General features: G+C 36.4%; 1 protein-coding gene across 1 annotated transcript in view; it reads left to right on the top strand.

The window, feature by feature from the left end:
• Positions 1 to 4,032: 4,032 nt before the first annotated feature.
• LOC129277364 (uncharacterized) overlaps positions 4,033 to 25,571 on the top strand; it is a 33,872-nt gene continuing 12,333 nt past the window's right edge. The window contains exons 1-13 of the mRNA XM_064110102.1: positions 4,033 to 4,425; positions 5,913 to 6,035; positions 6,842 to 6,921; positions 7,607 to 7,709; positions 8,506 to 8,690; positions 8,976 to 9,075; positions 11,319 to 11,413; positions 12,623 to 12,737; positions 13,223 to 13,330; positions 14,732 to 14,919; positions 22,718 to 22,838; positions 23,380 to 23,469; positions 24,088 to 24,139. Of these exons, the coding sequence (XP_063966172.1) occupies positions 4,297 to 4,425; positions 5,913 to 6,035; positions 6,842 to 6,921; positions 7,607 to 7,709; positions 8,506 to 8,690; positions 8,976 to 9,075; positions 11,319 to 11,413; positions 12,623 to 12,737; positions 13,223 to 13,330; positions 14,732 to 14,919; positions 22,718 to 22,838; positions 23,380 to 23,469; positions 24,088 to 24,139 (1,489 nt within the window). The 5' untranslated portion in view covers positions 4,033 to 4,296. The remainder of the gene's footprint in view (positions 4,426 to 5,912; positions 6,036 to 6,841; positions 6,922 to 7,606; positions 7,710 to 8,505; positions 8,691 to 8,975; positions 9,076 to 11,318; positions 11,414 to 12,622; positions 12,738 to 13,222; positions 13,331 to 14,731; positions 14,920 to 22,717; positions 22,839 to 23,379; positions 23,470 to 24,087; positions 24,140 to 25,571) is intronic.

Below are 25,571 nucleotides of genomic sequence, written 5' to 3'. Positions count from 1 at the left end.
ACCCCAAGAAATTTAGTACTGCCAACTCTTTGTAAATTAGTATTTTCGAAAATTATATTACCTGGACGTTCCTCTATGATATTACTAAAGAGCATATAATTTGGTTTTTTGGAGATAAAGGGATAGTTTATTAGCTTTGATCCATTCAGATACATGTACTAGTTCGTGATTAATGGTGGCAAGCAAATGGCGTGGATCCTTATGGGAGAAAAAAATATTAGAATCGTCAGCAAACAGAATAAAGGATACATTATTGGAGGACTTACAAAAATCATTTATGTATGTAAGAAAAAGTAGGGGACCCAAAATAGAGCCTTGCGGAACCCCACAAGTAACAAGTTTCGGAGTTAAAGTTTTCGAAAGAGACAAATTGTTTTCTATTGTCTAGGTAGTTCCTGAACCACTCCAAGGCTATTCCCCTGACTCCATAATAATTAAGTTTGTGTAATAAATTTTCATGATTAATGGTATAAAAAGCCTTGGAGAAGTCCAGGAATACCCCAACAGTATGTTGAAACTTGTCGATTCCGCTGGCAATCTTATCAACTATTGTTAATAATGCATGTGTAGTATTGTGATTTTCACGAAAACCAAATTGCAAGGGGTTCGTCGTACGAACAAATATCAATTTTTCAAGTACTTTAGAAAAACAGGTCAGCAGTGATATGGGTCGATAATTACCTAACGCAGAACTGTCACCTTTTTTAAATACAGGTATAACTCGAGCTAGTTTCAGCGATGAAGAAACAATCCCAGTAGACATACATAAATTATAGATATATGCCAAGGGTTTAACAATGGTATTACAATTCTTTTTTAACAAAATGTTGTTGATGCCATCATGCCCCGAGCTTTGCTTATTTTTTAAGCCATGAATTATATCCGCAATTTCTGCCTCATCTGTAGGAGAAAAATATATTGAATTTGGGTTGGGGTCATAAAAAAAAGCAGTAAAGTGTTTTGTAGAGTCTGGTGATCATCTCTCCCGCAGTATGTAGACATGACGAGCTCCAAGATCTTATCATCTGATCCTTTCTCCCACAGTATGCACGGATTTGAGGGCCTTTTGCACATCTACCTTCTGAAAAAAAATATTACGATGACAGATTAGGGACTACCTAGGTCACGGTGGCTGATATATATATATGAAGGACGTTCTACAGTTATGTTCATGCGCATCATGATCTGCGCATATTTTACACTCTGCGCGCGACGTCACAATAGACGAACTTGTGATTTAATCAGCTGTAGGTAATGTGAACTGATTTTTTTCTCCTTATCTTTACTAACCGAAGATCTGATGTGTTATTTTAACAAGTTAATAACCTGGAATTATTCCATGGACCATTTTTTTATTCCTTTACAATTTCAAAATAGTTTCTCTGTAGTGCTGCAAAGTATGATGAATATGACCCCGAGTATGAATAAATGGAAAAGTGGTTCGGAATTTTTCCTCACATAGATACTGCTTTTGGCGCGTTTTCGGGTGTTTTAAGAAGCATATTTGCTCTAATTTGCTGATAGTTTGAAAACAAGCACATGAACCCATATTTTTTAAAGTTTGAACCTCTTAGATATACCTTCCTCTACAACTTTGTAAAGTTTGGTGAAAATGACATGGGTTTTGAACAGAATGCAGCATTTATTTTACTTCTCAATAAGTTTGTTATTGAAATTTGAAATTTTTGAGGTTGAGCATCTTTCCCCCAATTTCTAAGAACTGAGAGTGTTATTAGACTTAAATGAGCAAACAATTGACAGCAATATGCATAGATTATCCATCTTGCGGATATAATTATTAATCATATTTCAAAATTTAATGAAACTTTCATGGATTTTGACTGAGTAATAGGGCTTTAAACTCAATGTTGTGATCTCGTGAGGTCTAAAAATGCCGAATTCTTTTGGATGCGCAATTTTTGAGAACATCTCATCCATTTTGGGTTAACTTTTAAGCTCCATAGCAAAAAATTAAGCACATGGACGCATGTAAATTTTTGCATATTTTGAATATTCATGTGCTTAAGTATTTATGTGGAAAGTATAATGAAAACGACATGGATTTTCAATATTTATGAGCAGGACTACGGAACCACTGGCATTTTAGACGGTATTAGCAGACTTTTGCTTGTTTTCGGCGCATTTTGGGCTGTTTCAAGCAAACTCGCAATACTTTGGACACTGATAATTTGAAAACGAGCACATGGACCCCATGTTTTTAATATTTTAATGTCTTCAGAATATATTCTTCTACAAATCTGGAGAGTATGATGAAAATGACATGGATTTTGAACGTTAAGGGGCAAAACTACGGAACCATTCGCATTTTAGACGGCATTATTAGACTTTTGCACGTTTTGGGCGCAGTTTGGGCGATTTTCATGCCAACTCGCATCACTTTGGACACTCATAGTTAAAAAACGAGCACATGGACCCCATATTTTTAACTTCCCTACGCCTTTGATATGCATTCCTCTACAATTTAGCCGAATATGATGAAAATGACATGGATTTTGAGAAAAAGTGCAGCTTACAAAATACTTTTTAAATTTTTTTGTAGATTCACGTCTTTGAAAATTAGTTTTTTCCGAGTTTTTGCACAATTCTTGCCAAATGAGGGCGCTTCTGACTCCAAATAGATATAGTTTTACAAATTAAAAGACTTTCTCTTACTTTGGTAAACACTTTGTTATTATCTTGAAAATTTGATGAATTTTGATGCGGTATTCACTGAGTATATGATTTAAACTCATTTGGTGAATTCGTGAGTTCTAAGAGAGGCACAATTCCCTTGATTGCGCAAAATTGCATATCATTCAAATACGGCGAATTTGAAGATCCGTAGAAAAAAAATTTGCACATGAACCTATGTTATTTTTTGCATATCCATAATGCATAGATACCAAAGTAACTCTCTGTAAATTTGGTGAAAATGACATGGACTTCATTTTAACTGTGGAACGTCCTTAAAGGTCAAGTCCACCCCAGAAAAATGTTGATTTGAATAAGTACAGAAAAATCAAGCTAGCATAATGCTGAAAATTTCATCAAAATCGGATGTAAAATAAGAAAGATATGGCATTTTAAAGTTTCGCGTATTATTCACAAAACAGTGATATGCACAACTCAGTGACATGCAAATGAGAGAGTCGATGATGTCACTCACTCACTATTTCTTTTTTTTTATTGTTTGAATTATACAATATTTAATTTTTTACAGATCTGACTATAAGGACCAACTTGACTGAACCATATAGTATTAAACAATGCTAATTCTACATGTTCAGGAGGAATTAATCGTTGTTTCACTTGACAATGAGGAGAACATTAGAATATTTCATATTTAATATAATAAAATACAAAAGAAATAGTGAGTGGATGACGTCATCAGTCTCCTCATTTGCATACTGACCAGGATCTGCATATAACTGTTTTGTGAAATTAAGCGAAACTTCAAAATATACTTCGCTGGATATTTATGCTTCCTTTATCATCATGATTATCAGGGAGCTGAGAGAAGAAGCCATAAGGGTTGTATAAGGTGCATAAGATGTTATACGGGTGAATGAACGTATGCCTCATACAGCAAGTTTTTTTTATTGTTCAAGGGGTCTTAACATTTTCTTTCAGATTTTCAGGGCGATTCCATGCTTAGAAAAATCCGCCATTTTCACATTTGTTAAGCTACTGTAAAACAAAAAAACCAAGGAAATTCACTTTGTTTCGTGGTGGTAATAATTAAGTACTACTGTATTGGGTAGCCATTTAAAAAAGTGACAATCAACAAAAATGTGTTGTCCATGGGTGAATTAGAGGTGAAAATGTTGCGTGTCGTCCAGGATTCCTGTACGATACACAGCATTTTCACCTTTATTCATCCATAAAATCAGACATTTTTAGCTGGTTATCATTTTTTTCACACTACTACTCACTCTAGCTTTGTCATTGACGAAAAAGAAGAAAGAAAAGGAACATTTGATTGCTCATGCATTCACCTGAGAGACAATAAATTGTCGGAATATCCCATGCTGCACGCATGGAATCGCCCGTTTACGGTTTTTGACCGAATATAATCAGTCGTCAGTACTTTCATAGCTTTGTTCATAGATAGCTCACTTAAGCGTGTAAAAAGGAGTCGTCCTATAACAAACCTTGTTTTCACCACCATAGGGATAGAGCGATTAAAGTTTTTATCCTTTTGTATACAAGGACAGTATCCCTTAACAGAAACCACATTCCTCAAATAAACCCAGGATATCTTTCGTTGATATTCGTCGTTTTAGTCATTTATTTATCATGATGAGGGTTTGTTTATTGGTCACCGTGATCTCTGCGATGGTTTTATTTGGCTTTACTCGCGGAGAGGAAATGTTTATGGACCCCGATGGCGCTAAGTGCAAAGTTCCAAAAGTTGAGCTGAAAATGGTAAGGATTTTAACTTTCACTCTTCATTACACGGTATCATGTACTTAAAAAAACCCGACATTTCATTGTACACGCTAACCACGCTAATGGCGTCGCGGCGCAAAATGGAATGTTTTTTTGTACATTCATGATACATTGTTTTATTTTGATTTTCATGGAGGGAATGGAGTCTTACATAACCACTCATCCTACGAACGAGGTTATAAGTCAAACTCTCTTACTTTTACATTTTTTAGAACAAATTTTGTCTATGAGTACGGCTCACATACCACTAGTCCCATCCCCTACCTTTTGCTGTATGGCAAATGGTCGGGGATGACGAGTGTACATGTACATAACCAGGAACCGACTTGAGAAGCCAAAATAAATACAATATTCGTAGGATTTTTGTGCAATTTCTAAAAGACTTAAGCAAGAGGAAGAGTGAAGGAGAGGGGGTGGGTATGATCGACTAGCAGTTTAAGTTTGATTTTTTGTTTAAGTTTGATTTTTTGTATAATTTTGTTTTTTCGTATCGATCTGGGGAGGGGGGATATATCCCCAAATATATCAGTTGTGGGTGTGGCCTGTATTTTCACCCCCCCCCCACAATTTAGGGTGGAACATTGTAATAATGTTGAATCATAATTTATGACACGTATGATCATGATGATAGTGAGGGAGTAGAAGAAGAAGAATGATGATGAGATGATGGTAATGATGATAATGATGATGATGATGGTAATGATGATTTATAGACCAGCGGAGTTTATTTGTAACAAATACTCGCGTGTAGATGGGGGGAATTGGGGGTACACCCCAAAGAAGTTTCAGAAACAGAAAAGGAAAATGGTAATTTGATATGTTAAACTGTCTTAATCTATTCCAAAATTAGATTTTCACATTGAAAAGACTAAAAAAAAATTGCTCGAAAAGTAAGACATTTGTGACACATTCCAGGGTGTGCCCAGTCATTTCTAGAGTCACCTAGAGAAAATACAAAACAAATGAGGATTGAAAATTACAAGAGGGTATAAAAGGGAAAGAACCGTGAAAACAGACAAGAATAATGAAGATGGCCCATTTTCGGGTAAGTATTTACAAAATTTCAGCTCGCGGTTCGCGCTTGGATTATTGATATCATCCTTACGTAGTACCTAAAAGCTTTTAGATTTTCGAAATTTGTGTCATGGGCGTTAGTTTTTATTGCGGACGGAAATCTCTCAAAGTGATTTGCACGTGTTGTTCATGACGGACACAAGAACTTTTTTTTTCAATGGAATCACCCAGATATTTTTGTTTTTATTTTTGATGACACTAAATTATAAGCATGTTGTAATATGAATTAACAAACAAAAGCAAAAAGGCAGATAATTAAAATTAAAAATGTATATAATTGTCTAAGAAGCGCTAATGCATATTGTTATTATCATTGCTACAGTCGAAGCCCTGAAAAGTATTATCATTCACTGATCAATATTTCACTTAATTTTTGAATTTCTACAAAGCTGAAACCAGGGATTAACATACAAACCAAAAGGAGATCTGAGAGGACCACAGGCCAACCAATGACGTTTGAAGTCTGGTACGATGAGTCAGTCCTAAACTCAACAGAAAAAGATGTCGTCATTGTAAGTGAAAATAATATAAAAGCGTTTTACAATGTAGATGATTTAAAATGTACAAACAAAATACATTTAGTAATTATTAATTATAAACTAAAATAAAAGATCAAAGTAACTGTAATTGGAGCTATGATGAATAGGCTTTTTCATCAGATAAATTAGTGTTCAATTTGGATCTGAACAATGTGATATTAGGGAAAGAACGAATAGAAACTGGAAGAGAATTCCACAGACGTAGTTGGGCAGAACTGGAAAAGGACCTATCACCTCAGGGGCCTAGGAACGATTTCTAAAGGGGGGGGGGGGCTGGTTTGGAAAAAATGACAAGAAAAAATCGCTCCCAAAATTAAGGTGATTTCGGTCAAATTGAGACGTTTTAGCATAGGCCTATATACCAACCTGATTCCCAGGGGCTGATGCCTATGATGTGTAACATACGAAGTACCCCTAGACAAATCTTGGCAGTTGGGTTTACTTCAGCTTCACCCTCAGCAACCCCACTTCCAACGGCCATGTATCACATTCATGACATTGGTAGTGACGTCAGTGATCACTCAGTTAAGACATGTTAGAGTGAATTTAAAGTGCAGGCCTACATTTCAATGTTTCACATAACTTTCACTTTAAAAAGGGAAAAATTCACTCAACAACAAATTAAAGTAACCCTTGATCTAATTGAATTTATTAACCACTCCGAGGAGTCAGTTATTCACTAGTTTAAGGTTTTTTTAGAGAGTGGTCTTTCTCTTAAATTGGTATTTCATAATCCTAACTCAAGCTACATCGACTCTCTATTCTTCATTAAATCCCAGAATACTACTCAGCAAACAGTCGAATTGATATCAAGACAACTCAGGGTGAAGGAAAGATTAAAAAGCTTCATTTTCCCCAGGTAACATTTCAAACCTTCTTGTTATCATTTGTTCTTTATTCATTAATGAAATTGCTACTAAACATTCTAAAAAAAAGTGGTCAAGATAACTAATCTGTCGGTGTATGTATACGCCTACTATACATTTTTGTGACAAATCAATCTCAATAATGGCATATGTTTAGCCAAGTATGTTTAACAAATATGCGAAAGAAGGCCCTATTAGTCAACGGTCTCATATCATGCATATAGATGGTTTAACCGCCATCAAATGTAATTAAAGTTTTCATAACAGTTTTTTTTTTGTAAAATCATTACTCCGTTAGCCGCCAAATATTTACATTGAGCATGTTAAGTTGATGATTCAACTGAATTTCAATGATTTTAAAATCGACCACCTTATTTGAATTATAATTTTACGACGATATTTTAACCAGTTGCTATGTACCCGTCTTCAGCAAACGCAAGACACCATTTTTCAAACCAACAGCAAATCTGTCTAAAAATAGACCAAACGGGTCGATTAAGCCGTTTCATGCATACTAACGTCTAGATGGAGAAATAATAAATTTACAAAATAGTGTCGTTTTCTACCCGTTTTTTTATGTTCATATGAGCCATAACAGGGCTACGAAACGACTACTAAATGAAAACTTGAAGTTGATCACTGTGAATGATAACATCGATTTCTCATTTCCAATGGCAGGTCGTGTGAAACCGGGTCATACATCTTCAATGGAGAAGTGTTTAACTGCACATGTGGAAGTCCCACTTGCGGTTTAGCGACATTACCTGAACATCATTTAAAAGTAGGTATTCATGTCATTGTTCAAATTGATTTCCTTACCCCGTGTCATCTACAGAAAAAGGCATATGAGGATTACGAACACAATAATATTATCTTATATTTTTTAAAGAAATCATCATTCCTAGTATGGCTTCTAATATTTCAAGCACCTTTGTGTTTAAAATAGCTAGCCCCTGTATTTTATTGAACTTAATGTATCACATGCTTTATGTATAATTTGATTATCAGTCTTTGACTATATTATTTATCTCAATATTCATTTATATGTGAACATGTTAATTTGTTATTGACTTATGAATAAAGTGCAAAACTTCTGCCAAAGAAGAAAAACACTATTTATTTTTCACAACTATTAGTCTCTATTCTGCCTTCAATCATTAAGTTGCCAGTTATAAACCCCAGCATATTCATTATCATCATACTCGTTTTGAGTACATGTATTTCTGCTATTCCGTAAAAAAAAAAAAAACAGCAATTCATTATCATTCATTCGTACGAAATTCTCTGACAAGCAAAGAGAGGGAGAAAGAAAAGGTCCTCAAAAGGAGGTGCATTACTATCATGATTATGAGTCCCTTTTTTCCAACTCGATCCGCGCCTGACATGCCATCTCCATCATCATCTTTGTTATTATAGTTATCATTACTATTATAAATAATACTACTAATAAAAACACAACATTTATTATGCGCCCTCTGTCTACTAAACTTTTCCGAGGCGCAGATTTGAATAATTGTCATTTTTTCTTGTTGCCGTTTGTCACGATTGTTGTGGGTTGACTATCCATTCTTTTCCAGCCATGTCTGAAATGCCAACGAGATGAAAATGGGACCGAGTACGACTGCGAGCCCGAACCAGGAGGACCAGAGGAGAGAGGAATTAACGATGTCCATTTCGTGCTATATGTCACCTCTGTAAATGCATGTACAGAAGGACTTATTGCATTCGCCGGCCCATGCTTTCTTGATCTAACATTCAATAGGTGGGACTATTGCTTATATTGGCCTATACATAAAATTATGCATTCGATATCTTCAATTTTCACCCCTATTATGCAGATGACAGGATCATAATATATATACTGTCCATTCAAAGATATCTGGCAAAACTCTTGCCCAAAAATGAAAATATATAATCCTTTCCCATCATTCTATCCATGTTTTCAGTGTAACAGTCTTTTAATTTCATTTCAAGATACTAACGTGATCTTTTTTTAAGATCACAATATTTATTTTGACTAATGATTCGAATTATTTTGAACCCCAAGACCAATTGCAGGGGCAATGAATATTTGCCCGGATTCTCTCAGACAATACGCACCGGAAGTAATTCAGCAAGTTGTTCAGCATGAAATCTACCACGCAATAGTAAGTAAAAATGGTGTGAGAAATTGAATGTACAACAGTTTTGGCAAATGTGATGTACGTTGCAGGCTTGTTTGTAATTCCTCACACTTCTATAACTATTTTTCTGTAAACATTCGCTTGATCCAGCGTTGAGGCATGGCTGCTATGTCATCTCCACCCGACAAATCGTGCGATCAGATAGCTAGGCTAACCTGTATCGTCTAGTGGTTATGACACCGGGTCTCGAGTTCGATCCCTGGCAGAGGCGTTTTTGCCCTCACCAAATATTTATGAATAGAGTATATTTTTATGGTAATTTTGTTATTAATTGATTAGATTTATTTAATCAAATTAATTGTCTAATGACCTTTTTTCACAGCACGACAAGAGTTTCCAAAGCTGTTGTACATTTGATTTTTTACATGCTTACATACTGTACATTTTGTTTGTAAGATCACATCAGCAACTCGAGCATTTACGCGTATATCGAATGAAAGTAAAGATACATTATATTCTTTTGGAGTGCGGGGGCACCAGTTTAAAACGGACAAAACTGTTTATTTGCACAGCACAATGTCAATCATGTTATGTATAAGATAAACAAAAATTTAGGGGGGGGGGACAGGATCTATGAATCTTCGAATAAGAAACGCACGACTGACATATTGTTAATCACAAATTCTACAATAAATACTTAAGGTTTTTATTCGTATTTTGAAAGTGGATCTAAAAGCAACACAGTTTCTATTTTCTCCCTTCCAGCCTAGTGATCACGTCATTAAATCTAGGATAAATTGCCATTATAATAGGATATTAAACAATTTTGAACGTAAACTATTCTCTCAATCGCATATAACTATTCGCCTTCCTAAGCTCAAATAAATGCTTTTAAATTCAATCTACTTTAATCTACTATGTGGGGGCATCGTGGTCGACTAGTGGTTATGACGCTTGTCTTTAAATCTGAGGGACGTGGATTCAATTTCAAGCCATGACGCGTTTTCCTTCAACAAGAAATTTACCCACAATGTGTTTTTGTGCATTACTGTAGAGCGCTTAGATACTTCTGAAAAAGTAAGTCTTAAGCGCTGTCTAAGCAAGAGTAATGATTATAATTATCACTTTGTTAAAGGGGACTCAGCTCTTTGATTCCCTCCATAACTCATGTATATTCTAGACATTGACTATCAATAATCTTTCCAACCCCACCTTAGTGACCAGTTGCTTTATTGCTTAATGAGGGGATGTGTGACCGCCCCCTATTATTCAGTTTCAGTTTGGTTTATTTTTTATATCTCACAAAATATCAAATACAATGTTACATCCATCAAAAGACGGTAAAATCACTTATGATGAAATAATACATCACAATATTTAATTATGAATAAGACATAGATTATAAAATTGAACGTTCAGATTAGATACAGATATATCAATAAGATGACGATATGAAGGGTCAACTATTTAAAAGCCAGATCTTGTAATTTTTTCCCTATTTATAAAATTAGAAGTAATTTTCAACTTGTTTTAATATCAATTTGTTACCCAAAAAGGAAAAAGAGAGAGACAGTAAAAAATATTGCCAAAAAAGAAAGAGATAAAGAAGAAAAGAAATAAAAACAGAGGAAGGTGGACTGACAATAGTTAAGCGTAACAATCGGGAGCCGAGGAATTGCCATTAATTATATATGTTTAAAATATAAGTTTCCAATTTACGTTTAAAAGTATATATAGCCAACTGGAATCTTTTAAATCGGTGAGAAGATCATTTAAAAATCATGAACCTGTGACAGTTGTATTATGTGAAAAAGCTGTACGAATACGTGGAAGATGATAATAATGCCTTTGACGAGTAGGATAGCTGTGAATCTCGTAATTCCTTCTAAATAAGGAAGATACAGTGGTGGGTAATTCTTTTCTTGAGAGAGTTGAAACATTAACATTCCAAGGTTAAATGCATAAAGATCATAGATTTATAGAGCATTACATGATTGTTCAAGGCGTTAAAACAAATAGAAAATAGGGGACAAACGGACGAAAAAAAGAAGAAGAACGGTGTACAAACGAGAAATCTGAGCCATTATCTCTTTATTTATCCTAAATTCAACTGTGAAAAACAAAAGTGACTTCACATTTAGGTTGTCGAGCTGCACCCCTTATCAAAATATCCGGGTGCCACACTAGTGTCTACATCACAAGAGGTAAAATATTACATGAGCTGAAGAAATATGAACTAATCCTTCTCTTTCCTTTTCCTCGCACAGGGCGTCAATGTAGGTATGTTTGCATTTTTTAGAGATGAAAATGGGGACCCATTAACACCCCTGCAGGAAAATGGTTTTCCTGAATTTGACAGTAGGTGAGATACAAAAGTTCTAATTTTTTTTTTTATTCAGATTGTATTGTTCCTGTTTGTTCGAGAACGAAACGAACGATGATTTATTTTCCGAGGCAAAGATATCGAGCACGTATATTCGGTAGTAATTGTTTGACACAGAGCAATTAAAATTCTATAATTTTTAAAGATCCATCTCAAATTCATTTTCTAAATACAGTATAAAAATATGATATTATATATATATATATATATATATATATATGTATATGATATTTAAAATTATAGATTTTTTGTAGAATTTCCGTAGAATCAACACGTCCATAAAATGTAATCATGACGTTTCAATGTGGAAAAACGAAGTGTTGCCGTTAGGAGTTTAATAAAGGACAAGTCCATCCTAACAAAGAGTTAATTTGAATAAAAGGAGAAAAAACCAACAAGCATAACTCTGAAAACTTCATCACAATCGGATGTAAAATACGAAAGTTATGACATTTTAAAGTTTCGTTTAATTTCACAAAACAGTTATATGCACATCCTGGTCGGTATGCAAATGAGCAGACTGATGACATCAACCACTCACTATTTCTTTTGTATTTTATTGAATAAAATATATGAAAAAAAAAAAATCAAATTTTACCCTAATTGTCATATAAAACAAAACTTTATTCTTCCTTTAACATGTGGAATTATCATTATTTTCACAGTTTATGGTTAAGTCAACTTGGTCCTTATTGTCAAATTTGTAAAAATTGAAATATTGTATAATTCAAACAATAAACAACAAAATAAATAGTGAGTGAAGGACGTCATCGACTCTCTCATTTGCATATCACTGAGTTGTGCACAATTATAACTGTTTTGTGAAAAATAAGCGAAACTTAAAAATGTCATAACTTTCTTATTTTCCATCTGATTTGGATGAAATTTTCAGCGTCATGCTTGTTTGATTTTTCTCTATCTATTCAAATCAATAATTTTCTGGGTGGACTTGACCTTTAAAGTGACTGACGTATCTTTTTGAAAACAGCAATGTTTTGGGGGAGAATTTCTCTTGACAATGATGAAAGCTGGTTAACAAATTCCATTTGCGATATCCACTCAAACCAGGGGCTTATATTTTTTCTAGTAACTCATCGTTTATAACAAAATTTACTGGGCTTCCTACTCGATACCCCTCTAGATCATGGTTGTTCCTAAGACTAAATATTGTTTTTCCTTCTTTAACAGTGCTGGACACTTCAAATGGAGTGAGCGTGTCGCTCGAACCAAGACTTTAGATTGGGATATCCGTGGAGGGACAACACAGCGGAACGTCACAATCTTGGTTACACCGAACATTGTTGTAAGTGCAAACGCGTTCGGGGACTTCGGCCATATGGCGTTCCATATATAATAGGCTGCTTTGTGTTCCTCAAGGAACCAAGCTTGGTCCTTTGATATTTATGACGCGGAGACACATGCCAATATCGAACAACGGTAGAAATGTAGAGCATTCATGAAATTCTGGAGAGAATGAGATCTGAAGAAGAAGGGATCTGCTGTACTTATGCAGGGTATCTCGAATTCATAAACTCGATCATCTAAGGTTGACATGCAAGAGAAATGATAGTAAAATTCGAATATCTGACATGTAAAATGAAAACCGTGCACACCCGTTGGGCAATAATCTGAGATGAGTTGTTAGCTGACTAATGTCCGGTTGATAAAGAGTTTTGAAAATGCGCACCTAGTTGAAGTTGGACCTGAAGGATTACGGAGGACGGTCCAGGTAGGCCTAGAAAACTATACTGAAGAATGGGTTTTTAATCTTTGTGTTTTGTTTCGTAGCGGGAAGCTCGAGAACATTTTGGTTGCGACTCAATTGAAGGTGTTGAACTTGAGGACGATGGCGGTGATGGAAGTGCTCTTAGCCATTTTGAGTCTCGGATATTCACGGTAAGGTTGTCTCTGGATGTGTGTTTTTTTCATTCGCCGTCAAAAGAGTAAAGAAGGCACCAGGGGACCGTTTCATCAACATTTTTGTCTGACAAGTTGTCAGATCTGACATCTTTCCTTGATTCTGATTGGCTGAGAGGCACTGTTACTATAGTAACTGTCGGATCAAATGGGACTTGTCAGATAAAACGTCCGACAAGTCCTTTCATGAAACGCTCCCCCGATTGAAAGCGAAAATCAATATATAGTATGCCTTGCAATAGTAGATCTTGCTGGAACTCTCCATGCTCTGACACCTGCACTCCGTAAAACGAATTTATGTTTGACCCTAGGACTGATTATTACGATTGATTGTATAGATCATGACATAATAATAAATCATTCAAATAAACCTTAAAGGTCAAGTCCACCCCAGTAAAACGTTGATTTGAAGAAACAGAGAAAAATCAATCTAGCATAAAGCTGAAAATTTCATCGAAATCGGATGTAAAACAAGAAAGTTATGGCATTTTAAAACAGTGATATGCACAACTCGGTGACATGCAAATGAGTCAGTCGACGATGTCCATCACTCACTATTTCTTTTGTTTTTTATTGTTAGAATTATACAATATTTCGGTTTTTTTTTACAGATTTGACCATAAGGACCAACGTGACTGAACCATATAGTATCAAACAATGCTAATTCCACATGTTCAGGGAGTAATTAATTATGATTTCACTTGACAATGAAGAAAAAAATAGAATATTACATATCTAATGTATGTGAAATACAAAAATAAAATAATGAGTGGATGATATCATCAGTCTCCTTATTTGCATACCAACCTGGATGTGCAGATAACTGTTGTGTGAAATTAAGTGAAACCTTAAAATGTCATAACTTTCTTATTTTACATCCGAATTTGATGAAACTTTCAGTGTTTTGCTCGTTTGATTTTTCTCTTTTTATTCAAATCAACTTTTTGTTTGGGTGGACTTGTCCTTTAAACATCATCGAAAGCTATACGATTCTTTACGAAAGACCCTAATGGTCCCAAATCCACAACGCCCATATTCTGCCATTCCATTGTCACCTATTGGTTCATGGAGTAAGATAATTTCGTTTCTTTGAGTGCATATAATTTCCATGACATAGACTTAAAACGAAATGGCATGGTGATTTTCAAAGTGACTATACCATGTATACAGATGGATAATAATACAATCATTATTAGTATTTACAACATACTTTCGTAATATTTGTTCATTAACTTGACAGAAGAGTGTTTATACCATTTGACAGTGTGAAACGTGGTAACCAGCTTGCAGAATTTTATTGCATTCAAGGCGGGAATTATATGTGTGCAAAATAGAGGTCCACTGCAGCTCTCGTTGCATTTACCCCTTCGTCCACTTTAGACGGAATCGATGGCGCCGCAACTTACTTTTGGTCGGAAGTTTTCTAGATTAACCTTGGCATGGCTCGAAGATACAGGATGGTACGAAGTGGATTATGCCTATGCTGACCCGTATACCTGGGGCCGTGGTCTGGGCTGTGGATTTGTCAATCAGAGTTGTAAATGGTGGATGGACACCCAAAGAGAAAGGTGGGAAATAATTTTTTTTAAATCAAATTTCATTTTATTCTACTGAATGATGATGATGGGGATGATGGTGTTATTGATTCGAAACTTTATTACAGTAATCAATGATTATATGTTCGATTATGTAGGCATATTGTTAAAACATTCCATTATGTTGGCCTACTCTCTATATGAACATATTACAACTTAAATTTATGGATTGAAAGTAGGGTTGTGGGTCTAATTAAGTGCTCCGGATTCTTGTTTTCCCCAAGAGGTGTTGAAGGGGGATTAAAGGGGTCCATATTACAAATAGCTCCAAAAATTGGAATCAAACTCGAATTGCGATTAATCTGAAGAAATATCTACGTAAAAGTAAACCAATCACAGTTCGGTTTTCATTCAAATCTACCGGCTTTTTTAATCGGGTACAGGTCTTCAGACTCCCTGCAAATGAGCAATGTATATACACCTGGTATCAACACCTGAGGTCTGTAACACAAAGCTTAGCAATGGTCGTAGAACAATTTTCTACGATTGATTGCATTGACTACAATGTACAATCAATCGTGAAAATCAAGCGTACGATCAATCGCTAACCTTTGTGTTACGGGACCCAGGTCCTTCTTTTCCTATATATATATATATGTAGGAAAATAATGACCAGGGCGAAGCTCACGCCTCTCGTGCTGACAGTGGTTCCCTTGGTTCAGATATGAGTTAACGAATGCTCAAATTGAATCAGTTAAACACTGAATATTCTATAAAATATGGTAGATCAGAATAGACATTTTAAAAAGGATTAAACGATATTGTCAGTCGAAATTCATGTTCAAAGAAGGAGATATATTTGAGCACTTTTCTTCCAAATATTGCAGGCGAAGTGCTTCAAAATATTATTCATAACCACTGAAATATACAGTAGAAGCCTTTCTATAACTTTGTTTACTTCATGTTTCAGTGAACTTTCCAATAAAAAGATAGGGTAAATTATGATATTATGATCTAAAGACGCGAAAACTTTATTGATCCCGATGATATTTTTGTAAGTATTTCACAATACGAAACGTAAATCAGCAGTTGTAAATGCTCTGTCTTTAAGTATAGGTATGGTGATGGATTATTCTGTAAGCAAGAAAAAGAAGAAGCAAGGGGAAAAGTAAGATGGTTTCCTGTAAGTAATAAGTTATTGTGTGAATATTGAGTATCTTGTTGACATATCATCTCGAGAGGAAACTATTATTTTGTCTTTGTTTGATTGTATTTAAGTTTACGGTATTAGAATGATAAAATTAACGTGCCAAACATTACTTTTATTTCAAACTGAATTACCTCGTGCATAGCTCCTCACGAGTCTTTCAAGCATAAGGTGCATCAAATAAAGGCCCGGGGCACTTCCATTGACGAGTGGATACCATGCGCGACCATGGGGTCTCGAAAAGCACCCTAAACACGTATTTTCAATATTCTGAAAATGCACCCCTTAACAAGTATTTGCATGTGAAACCCTACCCTTAACAAGTATTGGAAACAAAACGATACTCTTGGCAACTATTCCCTGATTTGACCCCCTAAACAAGTACAGCGTTATATCACTGACGTCGGTCGCCGGTATACCTACATCATTGGGTTTAGTACAGCCCACCTCCCACATCTCGCGCAAATCGTACTCTAAACAAGTAGTGTTGACTCTTGGGGAAAAAAGTACATCCTTTATAAAACATTTTAGTCTTAATCTTTTACACCCTCGCAAATTAGACCCTAAACACGTCCCAGTGTGCAAAATATATGGGGCCCATATGGGTTACTTGTGGGCTTATCAGGGCTAAAAATGTGGGCCCCATATGCGTTGCCCATGTGGGCTATGTATGGGCCCATCTGGGCCCCTTGTGTTTTTTGCACCGTACACCCCGTCTGGGGCCTATATGGGCCAGGGTTTCGCGTGGGGTAAATATGGGCAGGCCCACATCGTACCCATGTAAACCATATGGGGCCCATTTGGGCTATGTATGGGCCCATATGGGCCCCACCTGGCCAATCTGGGACCCATATGTACAACCTATGTGGGGCCCATTTGGGCCAAGTGGGTTTAGTGTGGGTTGAATATGGGCAGGCCCACATTGCTCCCATATGGGCCCCATATGAAAACAATACTGTGTTTTTATATGGGTCCCATGTGGGCCATGTGGGTCCACGATGTTTTAATCAATTAAAAAAATATATTAATTTGTATCAGTAAGGTGACTTTATATACAACCCAATACTCTAATCCTTATCATTTTATCATATCCTATAATCCTACATTCTAACCCTAAATCCTAATCCTATCCTAATCCTATCCTACACCTAACCACTGAATCTTGTTATTGACTTCTATATATAGAGCGAGTTTGCTATACTTGACAGGCTATGGTTAATAACAATTTTCAATATTTAACCTTGCAAATTTTCTCCTGAAATTAAATGTTTTGATTTTTAATTTTATGGTAATAAGTTACATACTTTTCTGAAACTTTTCATGGTGGAATCCTTGCATAAACATAAACATATTAATTGTTGTAGCCGTATTAGCTAAAATTTTGGTCATTTACTGTTGTGATGAATATTCATGAGTGCAGTCCAGATCAATCATCCAGTGATATTGAGCTCAGATGTGACCCATCTGGGTCCCAGAAGGCTTATCTGGTACATATGGGCCCAGATATAACCCAGATGGGTCCCACATATTTTAGCCCATCTGGGTCCCACTTGGAAATGCCCATCTCCAGCCCAGATGATATTCATCTGGTACATATGGGCCCAGATATAACCCAGATGGGCCCCAAGTGGGCCCCATGTGGACCTACCCACTTCTAGCCCATATGGTTTCCATATGGGCCATATGGGTCTTAGATAACCCACATTGGACCCATATGGGTCCCAGTTATTTTGCTATCTGGGGTGTTCTCCTTTGAAAATTCAAAATTTTTCTTTATTTTAAGATGCATTAACACGATTAGAACCTAACCTGTGAATTAATTGTAAGATCACAAACATTTTTTTTTATCTGTAAGCTATTTATCATCAATCGAATTAGCCGTATACATAGGGTACCCGATAAATCCCTAAAATCAACACTAAACATGTGATTTCTAGAAAAGGCAGGCATTCCAAAGCGAACTTTTATGGGGTTGAGTTCTCATCATAAGTGTATCAAAAAATGTGAAAATGAAGAAAATCTTTGTTTTCTTCTTCTTTTTTCCCCCCTTTTTTTACCCCTTCGAGATTTACCAACAATGTGAAATATACCTTGATTACTATCTATGTCGAGCTTTAAAATACATGATCGGATTTTAGTGTCAAGTAACAAATGCAAAGGCTAACATACTAATTAACATTTATCAATCAAACATGAAAATAAAGAACGGATTTTGTCAAAAGCTAGAATTATTTATGAAAGATATAGGTTATTCTCATATTTGGGAAAACCTATATACATTTTCTAAACGACATCAAGTTAAATCAGTGGGTACAGTTTCAGGAAGATAGATACTGGAAGAGAATTATTGTAGTAAACTGAGAACGTATATAAAGACCTTAAACGTAGGCCCTACATAGAGAAATATTTATAACTAGACATTGATAATCTATAAGTTAGGAATTATTTGAAGATAAGAATTAGCAATAGTAAATTTATGACTGAACAAGGGCGACAAAAACAACTAGAAATCAATCAACGTACTCGCGCCCATCCTTAACCCGCAACGAGAAAAATTATGATAATAGGCCTATACAATAGTGCCGTCATTTAGAGAACTGAGCTAATCAGGTTACTTCTTGTACATCATGCAAATAAAAGTAATGATTACGATATAAGTAAAATTTATGTAACTAAATAATATGAGTAATTATAATGACGGACTATGATACATTCGTGTTAATAGATGACGTCATGGACGTGTTGTAATGACTTAATTGTAATATCTTGAAATCAGTAAGAGTTTAGCAAAATGTTTAATAATGTATTTTCTTTTCGAATGGACACATATTTTGGCGATTGCTTATATTTACTTGTTTATATATATATATATATATATATCTCTGTTTTGCCACGTTCATTATTTATAATATTTGATGACAATCCTAAACTGTGGATTTTATTTGAATAAATTGATTTGATTTGATTTGATTTGTAATTTCAATGTTCTTCAAAACATTTTTTTTTTGACCAACCGTGTTATTTTGTTTTGAAATCCTCCTAATATAGTGATTTACCCCCCCGTAAAAAAAGAGAAAAAAAACAAACAAACAAACAAACAAACAACAAACAAACAAATTAAACAAAACAAAACAAAAACATACACACATTTTGATAGTTTTTCTTCTTTTTATGAAATAATTCCCCGTGAAGTGATGAGTTAACCATTCCCCTGCACAATATCTAAAAAATGCGAGTGCGAATTAGCGTGAGCAGATTTTTTCCACGATATAACGGCCTATATTGTTCCAAGCCCCCCCCCCCCTCGTCCTTTTCTTTAATGTAATAATAATAATAGTTGGGCATTTATAAAGCGCCATTTCCTTTCGGTTACATGCAAAGCCCGGTCTCTCTCTCCCACTTTATCTTTTCTCTTCTCCTGTCCACTCTTATTTTTTTCCATTTCCTCTCCTTTTTGTTTTCCTCTCTTTTTCCTCCCCCCCCCCTGATTTTTAGACCACCAATATGGGGGTGGGGGGGGGGGCGGTCCCTTCGGCCCCTGTATCGCCAATGTATACATACAGACCCATTCGATACACAAATGTGTGTGCTACCTATGGATTTATTATGTGTCTATCAGTAGATTAATAGATTTATATCAGACCACATCGCCTACAGAGATACTGCATATGGCCAATTATTAGTTCTACTATTTTATGTGGGTTGTAGTTTGGAGGATTAATTTGGCCCCGTATGGGTTTATGTCTCAATATTGGCTTAGGCGATAAGCCACACCGCCCATATGGAAACAACATGGGGCCCATATGGTTTTATTATATGGATTCGTGGGAGGACCCATATGGGCCCATATAGATACTACATGGAGCCTATATGGTTTTATTTCATGGGTTCTAGGTAGAACCCATATGGGGCCAATATGGGTTAAATATGTTTCTATCTGGGCTCAGGCGATGAGACACATCGCCCATATAGATACCACATGGGGCCATATGGTTTTATAATGTGGGTTCGTGGGAGGACCCATATGGGCCCCATATGGGTTTGATATGTCTCTATCTGGACTCAGGCGATAAACCACATCGCCCCTATAGATGGCGCATGGGGCCCATATGGTTTACTTATTTTTTGGTTTCAGGTAGGACCAATATATAGGGCCCATATGGGTTTGATACGTTTCTTTCTGGGCTCAAGCGATTCCATATACATACAAAGTGGGGCCCATATGGTTTTACTTCGTAGGTTCTAGGTGGGAAGACCCATGTAGGCCCCATATGGGTTAGATATGTCTCTATCTGGGATCAGGCGATAAGCCACACCGCCCATATGGAAACAACATGGGGCCCATATGGTTTTATTATATGGATTCGTGGGAGGACCCATATGGGCCCCAAATGGGTTTTATATTTTTCTATCTGGGCTCAGTCGACCCAGAAATATGCCACTTCGCCCATATAGATACCACATGGGGCCCATATGGTTTTATTATGTGGGTTCTAGGTGGGAAAACCCATATGGGCCCAATATGGGTTTTATATGTTCCTATATGGGCTCAGGCGATCCATAATTATGCCACTTCGCCCATAAAGATACCACATGGGGCCCATATGGTTTTATTATGTGGGTTCTAGGTGGGAAAACCCATATAGGCCCCATATGGGTTTTATATGTTTCTATCTGGGCCCAGTCGATCCATAATTATGCCACTTCGCCCATATAGATACCACATGGGGCCCATATGGTTTTATTATGTGGGTTCTAGGTGGGAAAACCCATATAGGCCCCATATGGGTTTTATATGTTTCTATCTGGGCCCAGTCGATCCATAATTATGCCACTTCGCCCATATAGATACCACATGGGGCCCATATGGTTTTATTATGTGGGTTCTAGGTGGGAAAACCCATATATGGGCCCCATATGGGTTTCATATGTTCCTATATGGGCTCAGTCGATCCATAATTATGCCACTTCGCCCATATAGATACCACATGGGGCCCATATGGTTTTATTATGTGGGTTCTAGGTGGGGAAACCCATATATGCCCCATATGGGTTTTATATGTTTCTATCTGGGCTCAGTAGATCCATAATTATGCCACTTCGCCCATATAGATACCACATGGGGCCCATATGGTTTTATTATGTGGGTTCTAGGCGGGAAAACCCATATGGGCCCCATATGGGTTTTATTTGTTTCTATCTGGGCTCGGTCGACCCTGAAAAAAGACCACATCGCCCATATAGATACCACATGGGGCCCATATGGTCTTTATTATCTGGGTTCTAGGTGGGACAAACCATATGGGCCACATATGGGTTTTACATGGTACATGTGGGCCCCAGTAGGCCCACATGATTCCCATATGGGCCCCAGATACTTTGCTATCTGGGGTAGTTCCTAGCGAAAATAGATACCCTTTTTCATTATTTTAGTGTTTTTTACACCCTTATTACGTTAAGTACGTAACGTGCCCTATCTTGAAAAAGACATCCTTTTTACGTGTTTTTGGTCGCGCATGGTATCCACTCGTCAATAATGTAAGTGCCCCCCCCCCCGGAATAAAGGAGGCTCTGTTCAGCCTCTTCTGTTTGTAGGCGCACATAATATCTCTATAGAGATATATTTTTACTGCGACTACTCATCTGCGAACTTCGCACGCGAAAACCAGTACCAACATTTTCAAAGGCAGGCTCTACACAACACGAAAAAGAAGAAGGAGGAGGAGAAGAACAAGAAAAGGGAGAAGAAGAAGTAAGAGAAGACAATAATTTGGAGATAGGCCCCTAGCCATCACCTGATAATGAGCAGTGCACGCGAACTAAATGTCGGCCTCCAAACTTTTTAGTCATATTCGTCATTGGTCATCTCTGAAGTGGGACCAAATGGTTTTTATTGCCATCTTTGCCACGTGATATAAATCTTGTAACTCTCATTACCGGATAAATTTTGTGTTCCTAATACAATAAGCAAATCAAAGTATTTCGATTAATAATAACTTCAAAGAAACAAACTCGGTCAATAGAGTACCGAATTGTGACGTCAGTTGCCATGGTGTCATGGCGGGCTGGTTCTAAACAGAGTCGCAGCTGACGATCGTCTGTACACATTTGTATTTGCAAATGACTTTGGCTCGTCTGAAAAGAAAATAGGTTGCAAGTGATCAAATTCGGATAGCAGCCATTTTCTCCTATGAGAAACACGCGCTTTCATTCGGCGGGTTCATTTGTTTAGAACCAGGCCGCCATGACACCATGGCAACTGATGTCATCGCTTCGGTACTACCACAGCTATGGTGAATGGGCACAATGCAAGATAATTTCCTTGAACACTGTTGAATGTATTGAGTACTGATGAACTGAGGAGCGACAACTCTTATACAAACTTTGCTCATTCTCTTGAGGACGACAAGAACACACCTGTCGAAACGTCGAGATTGGGTGGTCCTTTTCAGGACCAACACTTGCCCAAGAAAGATACATTGTGTACCGTGAAACCTACTACACTATGTATAAAGTCAATATATATACGTCTGTCATAATCATCGTCACAATCTTTCATATTTTTCCCGATTTTATATACTTAAGTTTATCATTTCTCTCCTTTCTTTTTTTTCGCTTACGCAGAGGACTATCTTTAGGTCCATATTGCGAGAATCCAACTGAACTAATGTGCAGCGTGGATAGCAAGACTGCGGCGATTTGTACGAACACAATGCACAACGAATTATTGCCAGAACAATATCAGGTGCCTGCACCAGTTTCAATATTAAATATTTTTATAATTAAACAAGGAATATGTCATTTAATTTGGTTGATTGAAAATAGAACTTGATCAGATTGTGTTATACATCGTTAATTTGCAAGTGTTGATTAGTAACTTCTCTGCTTGACTCGTTAAATTGGGATGATGATTGAGCGTACTCCAAATATGAAAGTTTCCAAATTTACTTGATTTTAAAATGAATGAGTGCAAGCCTTATACAGGGTGTTTCTAAAAAAGGTAATCGAAGTTACGGGTCAACGAGTTATGTTCCTTCGAAGGCGAAGGGTACACTTTTTCCAAGTTTTGGGTTTTGATGTACAACCAATGTGAAAATTATTTACCTATGAATTAAATTGAGTTTTAATGTAATATCAATAAATGATTAATGGAGATTTATTCATTATTGAAAATGTCATGTGGGGGTGATGCTTTATCCATCGCTTAATAATATGTCTTAACAAACCATGAAAATACTACCATCAGATGATGTATTTAATTCTAATTGTTTCATCCCCATTTCCAGTATTTTGATTCATTCCCTGGGGTGAATGAGACGGATTTAGGAAAGATTGGCGGTGCTTACATCAACCTAGAACACTGTCCTCTAATATACGTAAGTTGAAGTAATTCTCTCTTTACCAGTACCTCAGTAACTATCTAAAATGTACACGTCATTCCGCCATAACGTACATGTTTATTCAAGTATTCAAGGTAATTGATGTTTCTTCTTTGTATATCTAGTTACGGATCTTCAATTATTCTGCTATTGATCATGTTGATGACGGATATTAACTTTGATAAACCCAGTCCTTGTCACGCAGCATGTAGTTTACTATTGCGAGGTATATTTTGTTATACGACCTGTCGGACATGTAAAAGATAATAATAATAATACATGTGATTTCTCAGGCGCCAAATCCATTTAAATCTAAATGTTCAAGGCGCATAGGTAAAAAGGAAACAAAACACTATCCAATAATACGAATGAGGAGTAGTACAAAGATTTAGTTTAAATGATTCGACGGAGTTGATATCACAGATATGTTAAGGGAGGAAATTCCAGAATGAAGGCCGAGCATGAACAGAAAGCTCTTTCCCCCATTTCGTATTGCCTTTTGGAACCAGAAGAAATCCCGTTGTTTGCCTATCCTTTACACAAGTTTTAAGGTTGTGGATCGAGATGAATTCTCACTTTGATTTTTTCTAATCATTGATTATATCTTGATTACAGCCTCTCAATGTTTTACACACCAATGATTACAGACGACAAACGTGTGACAAAGGTTAGTGAAACAAGTAATTTCATTTGATACGATCTTGGCACTATATGCATGATAATGGGTTTGTTATACGCTACACTCTTGACTGCACTTCATGCCGGTCCTGCTCCTAAAAGAGTTCTGACGGCTGCCTGACTACCAACAATTGTGAAATGTAAAAACTGTACAGCAGTCTATAATTGTATTACTTTTATCAATGCATCTGTTTTAGTAAGAATATATGCCGGACAATGCAACAACTTTCAAATTTCGATCATGGGATTGATGATCTCATTGATGATAGGGTAATAGATTGGATTATTTCCACTTTGTATACCAAGGATTGTCACATTCTTACAACTCTAACACAGTTATGACTATACCTACTTGGTCTACTTTCATTTTGGTAGAATTACCATTTGGTCCAACGATCTATCGTTTAGATTTATATGATAGCGGAAATGGTCAAATTTTCACTGCGTCTTTTTATCATTTTGTGCTTGGTCAAATGATAATTTGGTCTACAACATGTCATCTAACATAGAGTAAAAGGTGTCAGACCAAGTGGATAAAAGACAGAATGGCCCATATTCTGAATCGGGTTCTCAGGTTTAAAGTTGTGGTTCAAGTATGGAAAGCCAATTGTTACATAAATCACTGACAGTAGAGATATCATATCTCAGCTCATTTGGCTCTCAAATCATTCATAATTGTCCAGGAAGTATAAAAGATGTTTGGCTTCACCATGGATGAATCAGGAAGAGCACAGTAAACATAAGAAACATACAACTTAATTAAAAAATGCACTTTTGGCTTCCCATAATTTTAGCACAGAGTTAGACCATGGTCCAAGTTAAACCTGACTTCAGAATACGAGCCAATGTCTACAGCCTTTCTAGCAATTATAAAATAGTAAATGTAAATTGGTAACTGGCAAGTAGGCCAAACGGTAAGTAGATGATTTGGTTGGAGACGAACAAGGATTAGACCATATGGGATAAGACCAAACGGAAAGTAGAAAAATCAGGAGTAGACCAAGTGGCAATTTGCCACCAGATGCGAACTCAAAATTTCTTTTGTCATAACTAAATCTCTGGAATCTCAAATGGCAAAAGTTGTATATAGTAATGACAGTCAAATATATTCTTTTACCCTTTAGATTTCAATAAATGTGACAGCAACCCTTGCAACAATGGAGCGACTTGCATGGATGTAATAACAGGTGTAGACCAAGTGGTAATTAGTCTAGATCTGGACGTTAGTAGTTATTTGTTTGGAAACCCCTACATCAGCCCTCACTTTTTTCACCTTCTTCTACTACTAGTAGGAGAAGGTGAAAAGAGAGTGGACTGATGTAGGGGTTACCAAACAAATGACTACTAACGTCCAGATCTAGACTAAGTGGCAATTTGCCACCAGATGCAAACTCCCAATCTCCTTTGTCACAACGAAATCT

Source organism: Lytechinus pictus, chromosome 15, assembly GCF_037042905.1.
Source record: "Lytechinus pictus isolate F3 Inbred chromosome 15, Lp3.0, whole genome shotgun sequence".
Taxonomy (NCBI): Eukaryota; Metazoa; Echinodermata; class Echinoidea; order Temnopleuroida; family Toxopneustidae; genus Lytechinus; species Lytechinus pictus.
The sequence above is the reverse complement of the archived record's forward strand: the minus strand, read 5'-3'. Positions and strand labels throughout refer to the sequence as shown.